The sequence below is a fragment of the Pleurodeles waltl genome, chromosome 4_1 (assembly GCF_031143425.1).
Source record: "Pleurodeles waltl isolate 20211129_DDA chromosome 4_1, aPleWal1.hap1.20221129, whole genome shotgun sequence".
Classification (NCBI taxonomy): domain Eukaryota; kingdom Metazoa; phylum Chordata; class Amphibia; order Caudata; family Salamandridae; genus Pleurodeles; species Pleurodeles waltl.
The window spans coordinates 666,237,933-666,255,141 of NC_090442.1; the positions used below are offsets into that span (position 1 = coordinate 666,237,933).

The 17,209-nt window shown below is 42.7% G+C and overlaps 1 protein-coding gene across 1 annotated transcript in view; it reads left to right on the forward strand.

Annotated features, from left to right (window-relative positions):
- CAND1 (cullin associated and neddylation dissociated 1) overlaps positions 1 to 17,209 on the forward strand; it is a 300,273-nt gene that overhangs the window by 239,110 nt on the left and 43,954 nt on the right. The window contains exons 12-13 of the mRNA XM_069229173.1: positions 15,805 to 15,974; positions 16,079 to 16,243. Coding sequence (XP_069085274.1) covers positions 15,805 to 15,974; positions 16,079 to 16,243 — 335 coding nt within the window. The remainder of the gene's footprint in view (positions 1 to 15,804; positions 15,975 to 16,078; positions 16,244 to 17,209) is intronic.

Consider the following 17,209-nt stretch of genomic DNA (forward strand, 5'->3'; position numbering starts at 1 on the left):
TGCTCATTGATTTGCAGGACTGGGCCTGCTGCTCAAATATAATTCTAAAAAACAGACTGGCTTAAGGGCAGGTATAAGCAACAAGCCTGTTGGCAGTTACCCTTTTGCCTGAACAAGTAATTGCCAAATCATGTAAGCTGTTCTCCTGTTTTATTGATCTCAAAACCGTCTTCAACAAAGTCCTGAGGGCTCAGTTGTGGGGATGAAATGGCAAGGTGGGGTGCGCTGGAGGCAATAATCAACCTATATTCCAACACAAGGGTACAAATTAAGATAGGGTCGGCCGGAGAACCACCAAAAAAATCTATATTAACATGGGCTAAAACAGGGGTGTTTTCTTGCACCCTGTTTATTTAACATCTGCGTGGCTGACCTCAACGGCCACCTGGCCATAGTGCAGGGGGATCCACCCAGGATGGACCCAGCACAAATTAGAAGTCTGCAATACACCGACAATATTGGCCTCCTTAGTAAAAAACCCAGTTGGGCTGCAGCGGTTGATTGACCAATTACTGGGGTACACCAACAACCTGCGATTGAGCCTGAACTACAGCAAAACAAAGGTTCTTAGCTTTAGATGCGGGGGTAGCAACAGGCAGCCCAAATTCACCTGGCGAGCTAATGGTATCGTTTTAGAACTGGTCAAGACCTATAAATATCTTGGTGTCCGTTTAGTTAACGTGCAAACTGCACCTACAACCAAGACGAGCCTTCACTATAAATTTTCTGTTTGCTTTTAAAACCTTAAAACTAGACACAATACACCTCAGCGCTGCATCTCCTTGAGGTAATAGGAGGACAAATTCATGCTCTCAATATCTTATGGCTCGGCATTGCTTAAAGGGAAAGATGCTACAACCTCAAAAATCGTACAATCAAGCCTATTAAAAAAAAAAAAAAAAAGAACTATTTGCAGTTCTTCTGTAAGTCTTGCAAGCCCAAATCACACTTGAGTTTGGTCTGCTTCATAAGGGCCCATCAAGGCAGGGCACCCTGTTAAATTTCTGCTGAAGGACGAGGGTGCCAGAAATGAATTCGCTGGCACATCAATGTTGAGTGGAAATAGAAAGGCAGGCCACATGAACACTTTCCTGCACTACAGCAGTCCGATTAGAACATGCCTGGCACACCCCTATGGATTATTGCACTTTAAACGTATCAAAGCTGCCAAACTTTCAGCATTTGTCATTGATAAGGCCACCGTATCAAGCAAAGGGCATGCGTGGGCAGTCATGCCATTATACACAGCTTATGGTTGACAGCCATATCTATCTGCACACTTCTCATTGGCCCATTGCAGAGTGCCAGCACAATTAATCTTTGCTTCCTGTACTGTGAATTTGCCTGACCTTGTTACCCACAGACAGACTCTTATGTTTATCTTTTAGTTCTGCAAATCAGGTTATGTTGACCAGCTGTCATTTCTTAACTGGTGGGAGCTTCTGTGCAACTGGCATGAAAGACAGTGATATTTTTTAACCTTGCTGCTTAGGAGCTGGAAAAATCTAGCACCTGACCCTTTGATTTGTAGAGGTTGGATCAGTGGCTTTTCTTGGAGGTAGTAGGCACACTGCACCTGTACACAATGGGGCTGGTCAGTTTAAAAAAAAACTATTTAGTAGAGCTACAAAATCACCTAATGGGAATATGTTTGCACAACATGCTCACACTTATTATTACTTGATGGAGGGGTATAGTCTTGAAGCAGGCCTTGGTCAATTATCATACTGGGTGTAGCACGTTAAATTGACTGTATTAAGTTACTAGTGTGTGTGCCTTAATGGTTCAAAGTCTAACTTGATAAAATGCACTGTTTGCTGTTTTTCTTATTCAAGATGTTTTAGTGGCTATATTGTATTACCTTGGTAATATTTTAGCATGTTTTATATGTATGTGTAATGGTTTTACTTAGCTAAGCACTGAAATAAACATACGTATTTACCAGAATGAATGGATATATTTGAGCTATGTATTTGGCCAAACCACATTATATCGAGTGGTGGTGCTGCATAACTGACTCATAACATTGGATCTGAACAGGGGACTGGTAGTACAGTTACATGCGCAATCCAATTTATATAGGAACTCACAAGCTGTAACTACATCTGTTGATCTCTTTTGCAGTGGCAATCCGCACCAGAGGAGCATGGAACAACCCTGTGTCTTACCTGTCCTACTTTGCTACCTGTGTAGTGTCAGACCACAGATTTAGGCCAGAAGTCTCTAGTACAGTTAATCTCCAACTGTACAGATTTGAGAAATCAAATTAGGTACTTGTAAACCAAATACTTAATTTTTTCTGTAAAGCTTGGAAGTCAGATGTATTTTATATTGAGTTATTATAAAGCCCAGTAACTCCCTTCCTCAGTCATTCAAATCATGGTGTCCCCATAACCGTAAGCTACATCAGTCCAAAGGGCTGGTCTCCCAGTACACGGGTGAAATTCTTCTTTTGAATCAGTGCACCAAACCTGTATAGTATCAGCTAAGGTCTGCCGATTGTGCTCCAGACTTGGAGATTTCCACCAATTAAGACTGCCTAGCTTTTGTTAGATGTAGTCTACACGATTTTACTGATGAGCTATTACTTGGTTTTGTTTATGCTTTCCTTTTATGTACCCTCCCTGGTCTTTCGGGGTATACCTCTCTCACTGCACCATCCTCGAAAATAACTCTATAAGAATATTTACAGGCTTGTCACATCTAGGATGCAAATCCTGATAATAGGTGTCCTGTTTGATTGCCATCTTCCACACTTAGAAATATAACTACACTTGAAGTCCAAATTGAGCTTAGGATAATCTGACCTCAGTTTAGAAAGTCTGTTTTTTTCATTCCATCTAGGCATCATCAAGGTGATGTGAATATCAGCAAACTAATCTCGCCTGTACAGCTGTTGTAGTTATTTTGTGTTTTTGAAAGCTTTAAGAAGGTTACATGAACCTTACTCCTCTGTTGCTTTTGTCTCTCTATATTGAAAACGAGATTTATGCATCCACTCATACTTGCCTGTCCTATTCTTTTCCATTTGATCTCAACAAAATTTAACAATCTTAGAGCGGGAGTAGAGACGGTCTGGGGCAGTAGGGGACAACATCTCCTGGCTGGGATTGCGTCAGGAAGGCCGCTGGCTACACTTGTGCGCCCGGAGGCGGGATCCTTAATCCTGCCTGGGTTTCATGCAGCACGCAGAGCCGAGACAGTCTGGGGCAATAGTGGACCACAGTCCAGCTGGGATTGCGACAGGAAGGCCGCCGACGACACCTGTGTGCCCAGAGGCGCGTTCTTAAACCTTTGCTGGGTTTCCCGCAGCACGAGATGTGTGTGGGACGCGCCCAGGCAAAGACCAGACTAAGATGGGCCCGTCTGTGCCTTTCCACAGCTAGACAAGACTGGGCTTGTTGTCTTGGTCCTGTTCTTTTTAATTCGCTGATGTGTATTATAAAAGATTCCTAGCTCCTTGTAACAGGTTGGACCATTTGAACTAGACAAGTAAGTTTACTTGTCTCTTAAATTACATTGCTCTGGCTGTATAATCATCATTTCTAAGCAACGAGGGGTCCGTCGAGCTGGGCTATATTGTTTTGCATTTTAAATTAACTTGACCCTGTCAGTATGGGTAAATGTAAAGTTGGATGTGCCAAGCAAGCGATGAACCCTAAGTGTCCAGCCATTGACTGCTTTTAAGCGTGTGCTGTAGGAGTAATTTCCAAAGAAATAGTCCTTGCAGAACAATGCCTATCCTTGGACTTGGCTTGCCCTGGTGGAAATGTTGAGCCAACCATGGAAGTAGACTGCTGTTTGGAAAAGAAGGAAGACCTGGGGGAAAAACTGAACGCTAGCCCTAACAGTTTTGGCTGATCCTTCCAGTCATTACACACCAGCTAGGAATGTGACCTCAACCTCGTTTATTACCTCCCCTGTAACAAAACGAAAAAGGAAGAGTAGGAAAGCTACAATGCTAACTCTAAGCCCAATTTTTCTCCGGCTCCAACAGCCTAAGATAGTGCTCGGGTTGAAAGGCATTTGCCTTCTCCAGAATATTTTTTTGGGCCACCTTTTTGGAGTAAGATAACCACCATCATTAAGGATTTGTTATTTCCACTTAGTGAGAAGCTGAATAGATCAGAGGGGGAAATTGGTAAAGTTTCTTCTCTTTGTCAAAAATTGTATAATGTGTCCATGAAAGGCGACAATTTGACAGATCAGGCTTAGGCTTACCAACTCCACTACCACAAAGAGAGGGCCATTTAAATTCTAACCCCGGGTTGGTTCAACCACCAGAAGTATACATGGCCTGCCCTGTTTCAAGTCAGAGTATGGAGGGTCATGCAGCAGGAGGTATATGAGGGGGGCCCAGGGAATACTTACCAGGATGGTGCTGCGATGGGTAATTGCTATGTATGTCAACAAGTATATCATGGTACCCAATCTATGGGTGCCAATTTTGGGGCCCCAAGAGATCTACGTATTTTGGGTGAGTTGGTCATAATAAATTCAGAGATGGCAGTGGTTTAGCATTCCCTATTACACTTCGTTGGTAGTGCCTAATAGATTACAGGTACTGAGCTTCCTGACAGATAATGATTGACAATGGGAATGGAGGCCTAATAATCAGAGATGTGATGACCATAGTCCTGAGGGTCAGTGTGTGGATGTTGTGGAAGGGTTGGGTAGTAATGATCCTAAGGATAAAATGGCTGTGTGCTTTAAATTCACAATTTAGAAAGTGGGAGGTTTGAGCAAGAAACTAGGATCAAGTGAATGGATTAATATTACATTGGGCCTGGATACTATTTGTATTCAAGAAACCTGTGTGTAAATCCACTTAATATGGAGGGTTTCTTAACCTTTTTTCTTGGGGCAACCCCTTCACAGTGTGGGAAGGCTGAAGGTGGACTTCAGACTTTTATTTCTAATCAATTGCAAGTCACTGTAAAAAATAATCTTCTACATTGGGCCCTCACACCTAATTGCTGTGGTAATCAAAAACAAAGGGGGCCTGATGTGGCATTAATTAATTTTTATAACAGTGTCTTCGACTCTACACGAAGCAGGGTGGCTAGGGCATTGGAGGATGGTTTGGAAGTTTGTGTACACTCTATTCAGATTTTGTATTGTTGTGGGCAGGTGATTTTAATATTCAATCTTGCTGTTGGCAGGCGGCACATGTATGTGGTTATATTAACTAGGGAGGAATGGGTTATGCACAGTTTTGTCATAATGAGTATGGCGCCGCATTGACATGGAATGTGAACGTGATGTTATTGGAGAACAAATCCCAATGTTTACTGGAAGAAATGCCTCTTCAGTTATTCATCCTGTTATTATTATTATTATTATTATTATTATTATTATATATAGTTAGCCTCCATAAGAGGTTTGTGTGATGCACCGAAATTTATCCGGTCGGCTTAGTGATCCTTACCCTATTATTCTATCCTTGTCCTTCTGAGGTGAGAAGTGTAATGATTTTTATATCATTAATTAAATTGTTCTTGTTAGGCCAACTGGTGTGTGTATTAAGTGGGCTGGTATTGACCCACACAGTATTCTACAGAAGGTTGTCACAAGGAACTCCCATGATGTAAGTTACTGTCTACAAGCTGAAGTGATCCCTTCTTAATTGCTGGATAGCTTTAACATTATTCATAGTATCAGGACACTTCTCACAAGTCCACCAAATGTTAATTGAAGTAAAAATAAAAAATACAAAAAAAGATTTTTTTAAAAAAAGAGGCTTGTTCGACCATGAACTGATGTTCTTCAGTGTTCTGAAACTAGCTATATGCAGTTCCCCTAGGACATGATGTTAATTAGGCAGCAGCGAGCAACGTATGGGCAGCCTTTAACGTACAGGAAAAAAAATTCTTAAGGAAGGTGCATGGACACAGCTGACCCTAGCTGTGGAGAAGAGCAATAATAAGGTATTTTGGGACACTGTAAATGCTACACTCTTTAAAAAAAAAAAATATATATATATATATATATATATATATATATATATATATATATAATTAAATGATTTATTTTCTAGCAATGGTTTCTGGGCGCAGCAGGTTTATGTTGCTAGGTCGAACTTTAGTGCACACAAACTAGGTAACGGCCATTAGAAAAATGGTGGACATTTATAAGGCAAGCGGGGTGTCAACAATTACCTAGCACACCCCTGCAGGTAGAGGAAAATTGTTTTTTGAAGCATTTCCTGTGTCTCCCTGCCTCAGCCTCGACTATGATTGTCTACCTAGAGGTTGGTTCACAAAATATAGAGGATATCCTCTTGGTTAGACCTTTGTTACTATGGTACTCTATATGGGCGATAGAAGAAACTGGCTTCACCAAATCAATCATTTTGGATTGCCTTACTTTGGATAATTTTTGTCACATTCCTTGGTTAGCTTATAGTCATTCTGTTTTTAAAAGCTTGTTTAGCATTTCAGTATTGACTGATCCTTTTAGATGTTTTAGCATTTTCGTAGAAGGGTATTAGGGAGCCTTTTTTGATAAATACAGAGAGGAAGGACACATGGGCTCTGAACTGTTAAAACCATTGGTTGCTTACTATCGGTCCCTCCCTGCAGAGGCAGGTTTTAAGAGCTACCTACTTTAGATCACTAACATGCAATACCGATTTGTCCTGACAAGATTGAGATTTGGTATTGTCCATTATTTGGCGGATTTTCCTAATAGGAAGCTCCATCCCCTGATATGAACCTGTGCCCATGTGATGGTGTGAGCAAACAAAGCACATTGCACTTTATGCTTTTCTTTAATTTGTATTGGTCATATGGGCTGTACCATCTTAAACCGATTTTTGCTGCTCAGAACATCAGTTGTTAAAAAGTATCCCTGGCATATCTGTTTATACTGAATGAGCCGTCTGTATGCTATAACGTTGCACTTTACATATGGAAGGCTATTAACATGAGGAATAGTATTACGAACTTGTATGTTCTTGGATATTAGACTGCAGCATTGTTTACATTTTAAGGAATATTTATCTCAAACATTTTATGGACTTATTTATGTTTTGTGTCTGTCCATTGCTGTTGAATTTTATTATTTTATTTATTATGTGATTTATGAACTTTTACGTCTATTATGAATTTGCCAAATAAAGTCTTTGAATCAAAACAGTCTTAACAATATTGAGCTTAAAAGGTCTGGTACTTTAGGAAAAGAAAGATAAGATCCAACTTTCATTTGGAGAGAAACGTAATGGAGGTTTCTGCACCATCCTGTGTGTCAGTATTTTTCAGTTCTCCTCTCCAGTCCTTCAAGATGATGAACCAGACTCTACTATCATTATGTACAGAAGATGAAGTGGTGTTTTGCTTGCATCCATACAAATGCATTGTTTACTTTTATTTTGAATATTTGATTAATAAATTACACCCTACCCATAGGCTTCATGGCAGGGGAACAGCATTAATCTTATAACATACTTCAATATAACGTTCGAGACTAACAGTATAATACGCTTTTGCACAGTGGTAACAGTATACTTCTATTTGTCAAAGAGAGCTGAGGAAACCCAAAGTTCCCTAACTTAAACACGAACCACCCAGCTTTCTATTCTGTTGGAAAGTGTTGGAACCGACGAAGGAGTTGATTCACACAACATGCGTTCATGTAGGGATGAAAGGGACTGGAGTATTGGCCAAGAACTGAAGACCAATTGCTGGTGTAGCCTTTCAGGCAATAATTTTGGACATTTCTATTGGGACTGCATTAATAAAGGTGTTTCTGATGGATACCTTTCACTACAGATTTTCTCCTTTGAAATATTCCCATGCGCCAGGATAGATCAGGAAAATTTTCAAACAATAGCCCCTGCTTGTTGCTAGGTGCCGCTGTCCAACTCTGCAACTGCACTAGAACTGACAGAGCAGAGCCCTATATAATCGCCACACCTGGATACTCCTGTCCATTCTTCTTCCTGCGCTCTTCACAGAACCCGAGCTCCACTCCCAACAACAATATCTCACATGAAAACAGGATCTGAGCCATGTTGCAACTCCAGGAACCAGATGTTATTGACCCCCTCCCCCCTCCATCTTTGCCAACTCTTGAGCCCATTACACAGTTGGACCTCTTGAACCCTGAATGCCCCCAGCTGCCATCAACCACGCAGCAGCTAAAGGCTTTCATGGAGGCCATGCTGCAGATGTTTAAGATTCTACAGACTCCCTCTGGGAGACATTTTGGTCCAATGGAGCTTCAGGGTCCTCCAGTTGTGCTTCTTCTGCAGGCTCTTCCCTGGTGCCAACTGCCCCTGTGGGGCCAGCCGCCTTACTGTACCGACCCCTGCCCTTACATCCAGTCTGACCCCTGTCCTTACATCCTCTCCAACCCCAGTCTGTTCTGTACAGGTGAACTGTCAGCATCCTGTGCAAGTCTCTGACACCAAACCAACGTTGGCCTGTGCTAGTCAGATGTAGACCTACAAAATCACAAAGGTGCAACAAAACATGACCCTTTCATCTTGTCCCACACCCTCAAAATTACTAGCAGACATGGTTGCCTCAGATTCAGATGCAATACTGTACTTGAGGCATGTTCTCCTTGAAGGGGATGGCGAGGAGGCAGGCAAACTGCTTCCCACTTGCTACATTGATGAGGAATGAGACTGAAGGTGACTTGCCACGTGGTCCACAAAATGAGGCAATTGCTTCATTTACAGTTGTGGTGCACATAGCAGAAGACAACCTCAACCTTTTGACAGTACACAGCTAGCTGTCTATTGTCAAAACTGAATCAACATTGAATGAAATCCTCCAGCCAGGACCATCCTCCACTGAACCCCTTTTGCCCTCTAATGATTCACTAGCAGACAGTGTTAAGGCACTTGGACAAAACCATGCTCAACCCTTCCAGTCACTGGCCCATCCCTAAATGACAGACCGCACCCTGGTGACTCAACATTCCTTAAGGAGCACCCACTACTGGAAAAGCCTTGTTATACAGGCATTGACTAATAAGGTGAATCCTAGCACATTGACACCCTCCGGAAAATAAGGTTTTCTTTGGACAGGCTAGCTTTACTTTTGCTAAATGCAGTTTTCCTTGCCTGCTGGGTTTGTGCTCCATGCATTGTGGGATACTGTTAGCAAAATCTTGGTGGCCATCCCAGAGGACCTCCGGGCAAATTTTCCCCAAACAATTCAAAATGGAGAGGAGGTGGCAAAGTCTGTGCTGCTTGCCAGCCTTGCTATTTTCTTGTGCCCAAGAAGGATGGAAGTCTCAGACCCATTCTAGACCTTCGAGCTCTGAATCTCTTCTTGCGAAAGGACAAACTCAAAATGATCCCTCCAGCTCAAGTTTTTCTTCTCTGTACCCAGGCGATTATAAGATGTCTGACTTTACAGGATGCATATTTTTATTGTTCTGTAGTCCCACTTATGCTACCTGTGATTCACAGTGGCGTTAGAACCCTTCTAATATTCTGTTTTCTGCTTTTTGGTCTCTTGTCCCCCAGGATGTACATGAAAGTGATGACACGGCATCCTTTTTAGGCCTTTTTACTACTGCGAGTCGGGAAAACCCTTGTTTCAGTGTTATCAACACAAGGAGCATTTTTCCATCACTAATGGCATTTTGGAAGAGGCAGTCCTCCATTTGTGGCAGGCTGCTCTCTTAACCCCACCTGGAGCTCACAGTTGTGATGGATGCATCATCTGTGTTTGGGGGTCGGAGGTCTGTAGTCTTAAGCAAAACACTCATTGCATATCAATCATTTGGAGCTTCTGGCCATTAGGCTGAAACTTAAAGCTTTACTACCAGCTGCCAGAGGGCAGCAGGTGCAGCTTCTTACAAACTACTTGACAACCATGCTGTACTGTAAGACTCAAGGCAGGGTGGGGTTCTGTGCAAGGGCATTTTACTATTTGTAGGTGGCAGGATCATCAATTGATTATTCTGGTGACCAATCACCTGGTGGGGACTATGAAAATCAGAGGAGACGAGTTGAGCAGGTGCCCGCTGGTGGACCACAAATGGAGTCTGTCACATGGTGGCCTAAAACATCTTCAACCAATGGGACGTACCCTTACTGGGTCTTCCTGCCACTGCTGAGAACGTAGAGTGTTGAGACTACTGCACATTGGAGTTTACACCAGAAAGGTGGTTAGGAGATTCATTCTGTCCGCAATGGGGACAAAGGTCTCTGTGTTCCTACCATTACATTTACTGCTTCAAGTCCTAAAGAAAGTGTGGATAGACAGGGTTCAAGTCACCTTGGTAGCTGCAGATTAGTCCAGAAATGTGTGGTACCCACATTGAGCCTGTGCATTTGCCCTCTGACTGGCTTACCACTTCAGGAGGACATCCTGTTTCATTAACGGGGCAGGGTCCTGCACCCAAATCTTCAGTCAACAGCTCCATGCATAATGTTGAACACAGACAGCTGAGCAGTTTGTTTGAAGTCTGATGTGAATGCGATCATGACAGGCATCCCTCAACCAGATACATTTATTCAAGGCACTGGGAAGAAGTTTGTAACTGGTGTCCAAACCATCACCCTGAGGCCTTACTTGCCATGTTCACAGATGTTATTGTTTGATTTATCATTAGCCCAGCAAGGCTTTCCAGTGGCTACAGTTAAAGGTTAAATGCCAGCCCTTTCTACATTTTTGTGTGTTCCAGTCCAGATTTCCTTTTTCAAATCACCTGGTGTGATGTGTTTTCTGAAAGGCTTGATGCATATGTTTTTCCCGAAACCTTTCATAATACCTCAGTGGGGCCTTAATTTGGTCCTCATTGTACTCATGTGCATGCTATTCAAGTCCACGTACACTGTTTCTTGCAGCTCCTGACGATCAATACTGTTTCTACTTACGGCAGTCTTCCACGCCATGTTAGTGAACAGCACATGCTGTCTTGGCAACATTGGTACTCCAATATCTTTCCTGACAAATTGGTGCGCAGGGCCCGGGTAGCTTTTGTGCCTAAAGTGGTACCTCCCTTTTGCATGGGGCAGTCGATCGCCCTACTGGAGTTTTCTCTCAGCCACACATGCCTTGAGAGAGAAGGTGATTTATAAGCTTGCTCACAAGAGAACTTTAAGCTTTTACATTTAGTGCTTGGAGTATTATGTCGATCTGCTCTTCTTGCAGTTTGTTGGTGCTGGAAAGGTAAGGTATTCTGTCGAAGTGAATACTTCTGTGCATAAAAAAGGGTTGCATTAGAACTCCCTGATGGTCTATGGTCCGACTCCAGCAGAGTGACGGCTGCTACAACTGCATTAACCAGGGGAATTCCTGTCCTGGGCATACGTCAACCTGAAGCAGTGTTCAGTGCTTGCATTCAACTAGTAATTCAGCTATAACAGTTTTGTCTGCCCCAATAGTCCTTCTGTAATTGTACATTTGAGTCCACTCCTCCACTTTTTGCCAGATAGTCCTTGAGCATCTATTGTACGTCTATGAAATCTGTGGTTAGAAATATTGATGAGAAGAATAGGACACTTAAGTTTGGTAAGGCTTTCTCTGGTACACTCCAGCTGCAGATTACTCTGGGCCCTCCTGCTTCCTTGTGTGGAAAGGCCTTGTGTAACTGTTAAAAAAGATCCCAAGTTAGTTTTTGGCACAGTGACACCTGTACGTCTGAAGGCTCCCAGGAACCTTTATAAGTTCCTTAAAACAACCCCTCATACAGCAATCCCTCCCTGATTGGTGTAGGTCACATTCAGCTGTTCACAGAAAGCACTCCCCCCTAAGACATAACAGGTGAAGCCATATGCTAAGGAAATCCCATTTGACAGGGCTACTGCAGGGAGCTGGTTTCTGGTTGCAGTACCTCCCCACCCTGCTTTTGCCTTGTTTCTGATGCAACTGTGACTGAAATGCCTGGATTCCTGCTAACCAGGTCCCTAGTGCCGGTGTTCCTTCCCCAAAAAAAGACACCTGGGCACTTGATCCCCAAGTGGCCAGGCCCTTTAGCCCCTCTGTAAGTCCCTAGTAAATGGTACTTCTAGTACTAAGGAGGGTCCCGAAGAGCTGCAGCATAACTTGTGCCACTCTAAGGGACCCAACACCAAACCCATGCAGACTGCCACTGCAGGCTGGTGGGCGTGACAAGGTACTCCAAAAAGTGAAAATATGACATGGCACACACTTGTGTGCCATGTCCCTTAACACTGCCTGTAATATTTGTAGGTCACCCCTACAGTAGGCCTTAAAGCCCTACGTCAGAGTGCATTATATTAAAGGTGAGGGCATAGCTGCATGAGCAAATATGCCCCTGCTATGTCTTTGTCTATTCTTATTAAGTGAACAGGGAAGCCATTTTAAATACATGTGCTGGACACTGGTCAACACGAGTTGCCCAGCTACATGATGGCTTTATTGAAAATAGGGATGTTTTGTATCAAACATTTCACATTAATAAACCCTCACGGATTCCTGCATGGATTTATTATTACATATACCTGAAGGTGCCCCTTGCAAACCTACCAACTGCTGGTGGGCTAACCGACTAGTTCTAGCCAGCCTGCCACCAATAGACATATGTTCTGACCCCCAAGGGTGAGTGTCTTTGCTCTCTGGAGATCAGAAACAAAACCTGCTCTGGAAGGGGTGTTTAACACCCCTTCCAACAGGATAACCTGCAAATCTGCGTTAGAAGGCAGAAAGCTTCAGAGGAGCCCACCTCCTTTGGTATGCAGATTTGGCTATCCTCAGAAAGAGATGCCGACCCTTCCCTGCCCCAGGGCCCATTTTCCACCAGGACAGGTGGGAAATTAGCTATGCAGGAGGCGTGTTGCACTGCCAGGCTGGACACATCTGTAGGGTTGACCAGCCTGATGTGAACACAGCCAGAGAAATGTCCCCATCATGTGTGTGGTGGAATTGGGAATTCTGTGACAGAGTGGGTGTAGTGACCCCAAGGGTAAGTAGCCCATTGGCTACTACCAATCACTCCCCTTAACGTCCCCTTAATTGAGCATTAGGAGACCCCATGATACCAAGACAAAAAGATCTTTGTGAACACAAAAGGAGTGGACAAGAAGCCTGCTGAACCGAGGTACACAACGTACTTTGCGCCAACCCTGCCAGCCAGCCTGTCTGCTGCTCCCGATCTCCTTGGAGTAACTGACTGGTGCTGCTTCTGCTGCACCCTCCAAGAAACTAGGAGAGCTGTCACTGCTTTGCAGATTGCCAAGAAGAACTCTCTTGGAGCTGCTTCCCTGCGTCTGCAGACAACCCAAGAAGAACTATGCGGACCAGAGACAGTCACTCCGACGCCGGACATCACCACTGCACCAATCCGCCTAACCTGAGCTGAAGTGGGCCAACGGTGTCCACTTGGTTCCCAGCCCCGCCAGAGATGAAGCCCACCTTGAGTTCGCCAACTGTGGACTTCCAGACGGTGCTTCCAGCCTCTGTCTGCAGGCCCCTCCCCCCAACCTCGATTGCCTCTGGTGATGGAGACATGACAGTCCACTGCACATCTGCACCCAGACTCTTTGGACCGAGGGCAAAAGTACCACTGGTATCCCTACAGATCCCAGGCTCGTGAGACCAGAGGCCACTTGTTGGTTTAGTCTGACTGGTCCCCCAGTACACGCCTGCAGCCTGTTTCTGTTGGCACCCTCCACTGGTGACAGAAACTTGACTGTCCAAACCACCTCTGCACCTGGTCGCCCCGAAGCAAGGTGAACAGGACCACTGGTGTCCATACCCCCCTCAAGTGTCGACTTCTAAAATTTCCTGTTGTGAAATGTACTCCTCTGATTCCAGTGATCTTGGTATCTAAATTTATATAAAAGTATGTGCTATTGTTTAAATTGGTGTCTGATTTCTTTGTGTGTCACTTAACTGACAATGTGTGTGACTTACATGCTTAGCACTACTCTCTCATATGCCTAACTGCTCGCCCACAACACCAGAAAAGAGAGCATTTTCGGTGTCATTTGTGCCTCTGTAGTTCCTTTAGGGTTTACCTGGACTCTCTGCACAGTGTACCTCTTTCTGGTCCACTATATAAAAAGCAAGCTTCCAACAGCTAGTAAATCACAAACGTTACTACATGTCAAAAGAACCTAGGAGATGACACATCCGTTCAGTAGGAGCCTCCTGACAAAATGTGACTTACCTAATGACAGACTACGGTCTCCATATAGAGCAATTCCTAATACACTGGCCCTGCTGGTTGTGCTGAAAAGCATTAGAGAAGTTGAGGACACTGAACCTCAGGCACCTGAGCTAGAACATGTTCTATACGTAATGGGGGATAGAAGATGGTAGGTTTACTGGCTCTAGAATACAACTTGGAATGTCTGGAATATCTCTAGAACATCACTGACTTGTGAGATACATGAGAGATAGACTTGAGTATAGTGCATAATTTTATGGGCCGTCTTGTTTATTAGTGTATCCACCCAAAAGGTATTACGAAATGCCATTTCAGTTTTAACTGGGTTTTTTACCCAAGGAATAAATGGCAAACAAAAAAATCAATAGCATATTCATTGTCAAAAGTTCATAGTGCTGTGTGGGTGGGTTGGGGGAGAGGGGTGAGATTTGGCACATGGTGTGGCAGTAATCAGTGACTGTGGAATATTGGGAAAAGGCAACCAACACTCTAAGAGGTAGTGAAAGGAAAGAGCTATCATGAAGAAGAATGCTGTGTGCTGTGGCTCTTAGGTTGCCCTGAGAGGGCGAAGCTAATATCAGGTTTATAGATTGCAAGCTATTGTTGGCAATATGTGCAATAGCCAAAACATGAAAATCCAATTTTTATCACCTCCGCTTGACGGATGGTGATAGACTGAGCAGTGGATAAGAGCGGAGTCTGCTGCCTTATGGGAAAGATATTTAGGCAAGTCAGACAAGAACAAGACTGCATTTCTATAATCTAAACAGAACAACAGAATGAGATAGCTACCTGGGTCACAAGCCACCTCTCCAACCCCTGACGCAAGGAAATACATTTCTGAAGCTTTTAAAAAGGGGATTAACATTTACTAGCAGTCTTGTTGACATGCATGCAGAACGTAATATAATTGTTGAAAGCAACACCAACACACCAAATCACAGGGGCAGAGAGTGGGCCAAGTGCCAGTTGCTATCAAACTGAGATCCATGTCATAGGATGATTCTCTAGAAAACTGCACATCTCGGAGACTCGCCTGCAACGTTGTATGCGCACTAACTTGCTTAAGATTGTATACAGCAAAGGACTTGCAGCCCTCTAATTGCTTAAAATGTGTTGGCTTCATTGAACACTCTTATGTGCTGCCGTCTAATCCACTTACTCTCCTTTCGTCTTGAGCATGGACCAAGCACAGATTGCTGTCCTTCTACTGATTGCGTTGTGACTGAGGTGCTGCTTTTATCTTTTCTTCTCTCTTGTCATCCTTGTTGAACCTCTTGGCATTTTTTAGCAATGTTTTCGTGTACACAAGCTCTTTAAAAAAGCTCTTTTCACTTTTAACATGTATGTTTATTGTTACCATAGATGTTATCTGGTTACAAATGTATTTTCACTAAGAGATGGGCATGGAAGTAATTGCGTTTTTTAGGTGATAGGATTTTTTAACAAATGTCTTATTTTATTTTTCACACATGGGGAGAATAATTGAGAATAATTGGTAATTGATTTGCTCAGAATTAGAAGTGCTGTTTTATGACCCAACCAACATTGGCAAAGCCAGTAGGTCTCACCTTTGAGACTATTGGCTCTGCAATTGCGTTTTGTTTATTCACAGTAAATATTAAATCATTTGTTTTTTCTAAACAGTTGTTTTATTGAACTAAATTGTTGGCTTTTGCATTAATACCCCTGTCTGTTTCCTTCTTGTAGGTGATTTTCTAAAGACTTTGGAAGATCCTGACTTGAATGTGAGGCGAGTAGCACTAGTAACTTTTAATTCTGCAGCCCATAATAAACCCTCATTAATTAGAGACCTATTGGATTCTGTGCTTCCTCACCTCTACAATGAAACAAAGGTCCGAAAGGAACTCATAAGGGAGGTGCGTAACATTTTTACTACCTTCTAAGCATTGTACCGGATTCTGATAGTGTTTCTGTTCCATTTCATTCCCTGATCTTCCTCTTTTATTGTATTTTTTTGCAGGTTGAAATGGGGCCTTTCAAGCACACAGTTGATGATGGATTGGACATTCGGAAGGCTGCTTTTGAATGCATGTACACTTTACTTGATAGTTGCCTTGATAGACTAGACATCTTCGAATTTTTAAACCACGTGGAAGATGGTTTAAAGGATCATTACGACATCAAGGTAAAACAAAAATATTTTAGAATTTGCTGTTACAGAAAAGTTGATAATTCTTTCAAAATATTTATCAAATACACAATGGATGGATGAATGGATGTTTTGTGTTTTAGTATGCATTTCGTAGTGAATTGCCTCTAAATGCTGCAAAGATTTATGATTTAGGAACTTGTTTGAACTTTTGCAGCTCAGTTTCATTTTTAGAGGTTGACGAGCAGAAGGTTGCCTTATTAGCAAGATATAAACACTCGCTCATGAGCCTTATTGTCCCTTTTGTCCCACATCCTTCTCTTTAAGCATATTTGAGGACTTTGAGGCGAGTGGATCAGGTCAGAAAGAAAAACACACCAGATGTCTAAACTATGTCATGAAGGAAATCCTAATCATCTTTATTAGCCAGCAACTCGTGTGATAGCTCTGTAACAGAGTCTTTCAGTTTGAGACCAATAATCATATGACCTAAGACACTGGGCCCTATAGGATAGTTAGGCTTTGTTGGGAAGTCCTGAGTAAATTGGTTCAGTGTAGTTATTATCATTAACCACTGAGCCTTTGACTAATTTCCTCAAGTGTTTGTGAATTAGATATGATTTTCTTTTTTGTGAGTTTTTTTATTTATTTTTATTGAGGGTACAAGCAGTGAAAACAAGCAATGGCAAAACCAATAGGCTTTGCCTTTGTTTTTTCTTTTACATTCTATCTTACTAACTGGGTTATAAATATTAGAAAAAGGTGTAAAGTGTGTTTTAAATTTGATAAACCCTTAATAGTTTGTTGTGATGTATGCAGAATTAATATCCCTAGTTTCCAAACTCTTAATTTGTACCTTATTCAATATAGCATTGTATTAGAGTGTAGTAATGTGTAGTTAGTAGACTGCCGCTCCACTATGTAAATCATGCCCATTTTAACCTCAAGGTAACCACAATTGTGACTGCCTGTTTAGTAATAAAATATAGCAATATTTGGTGT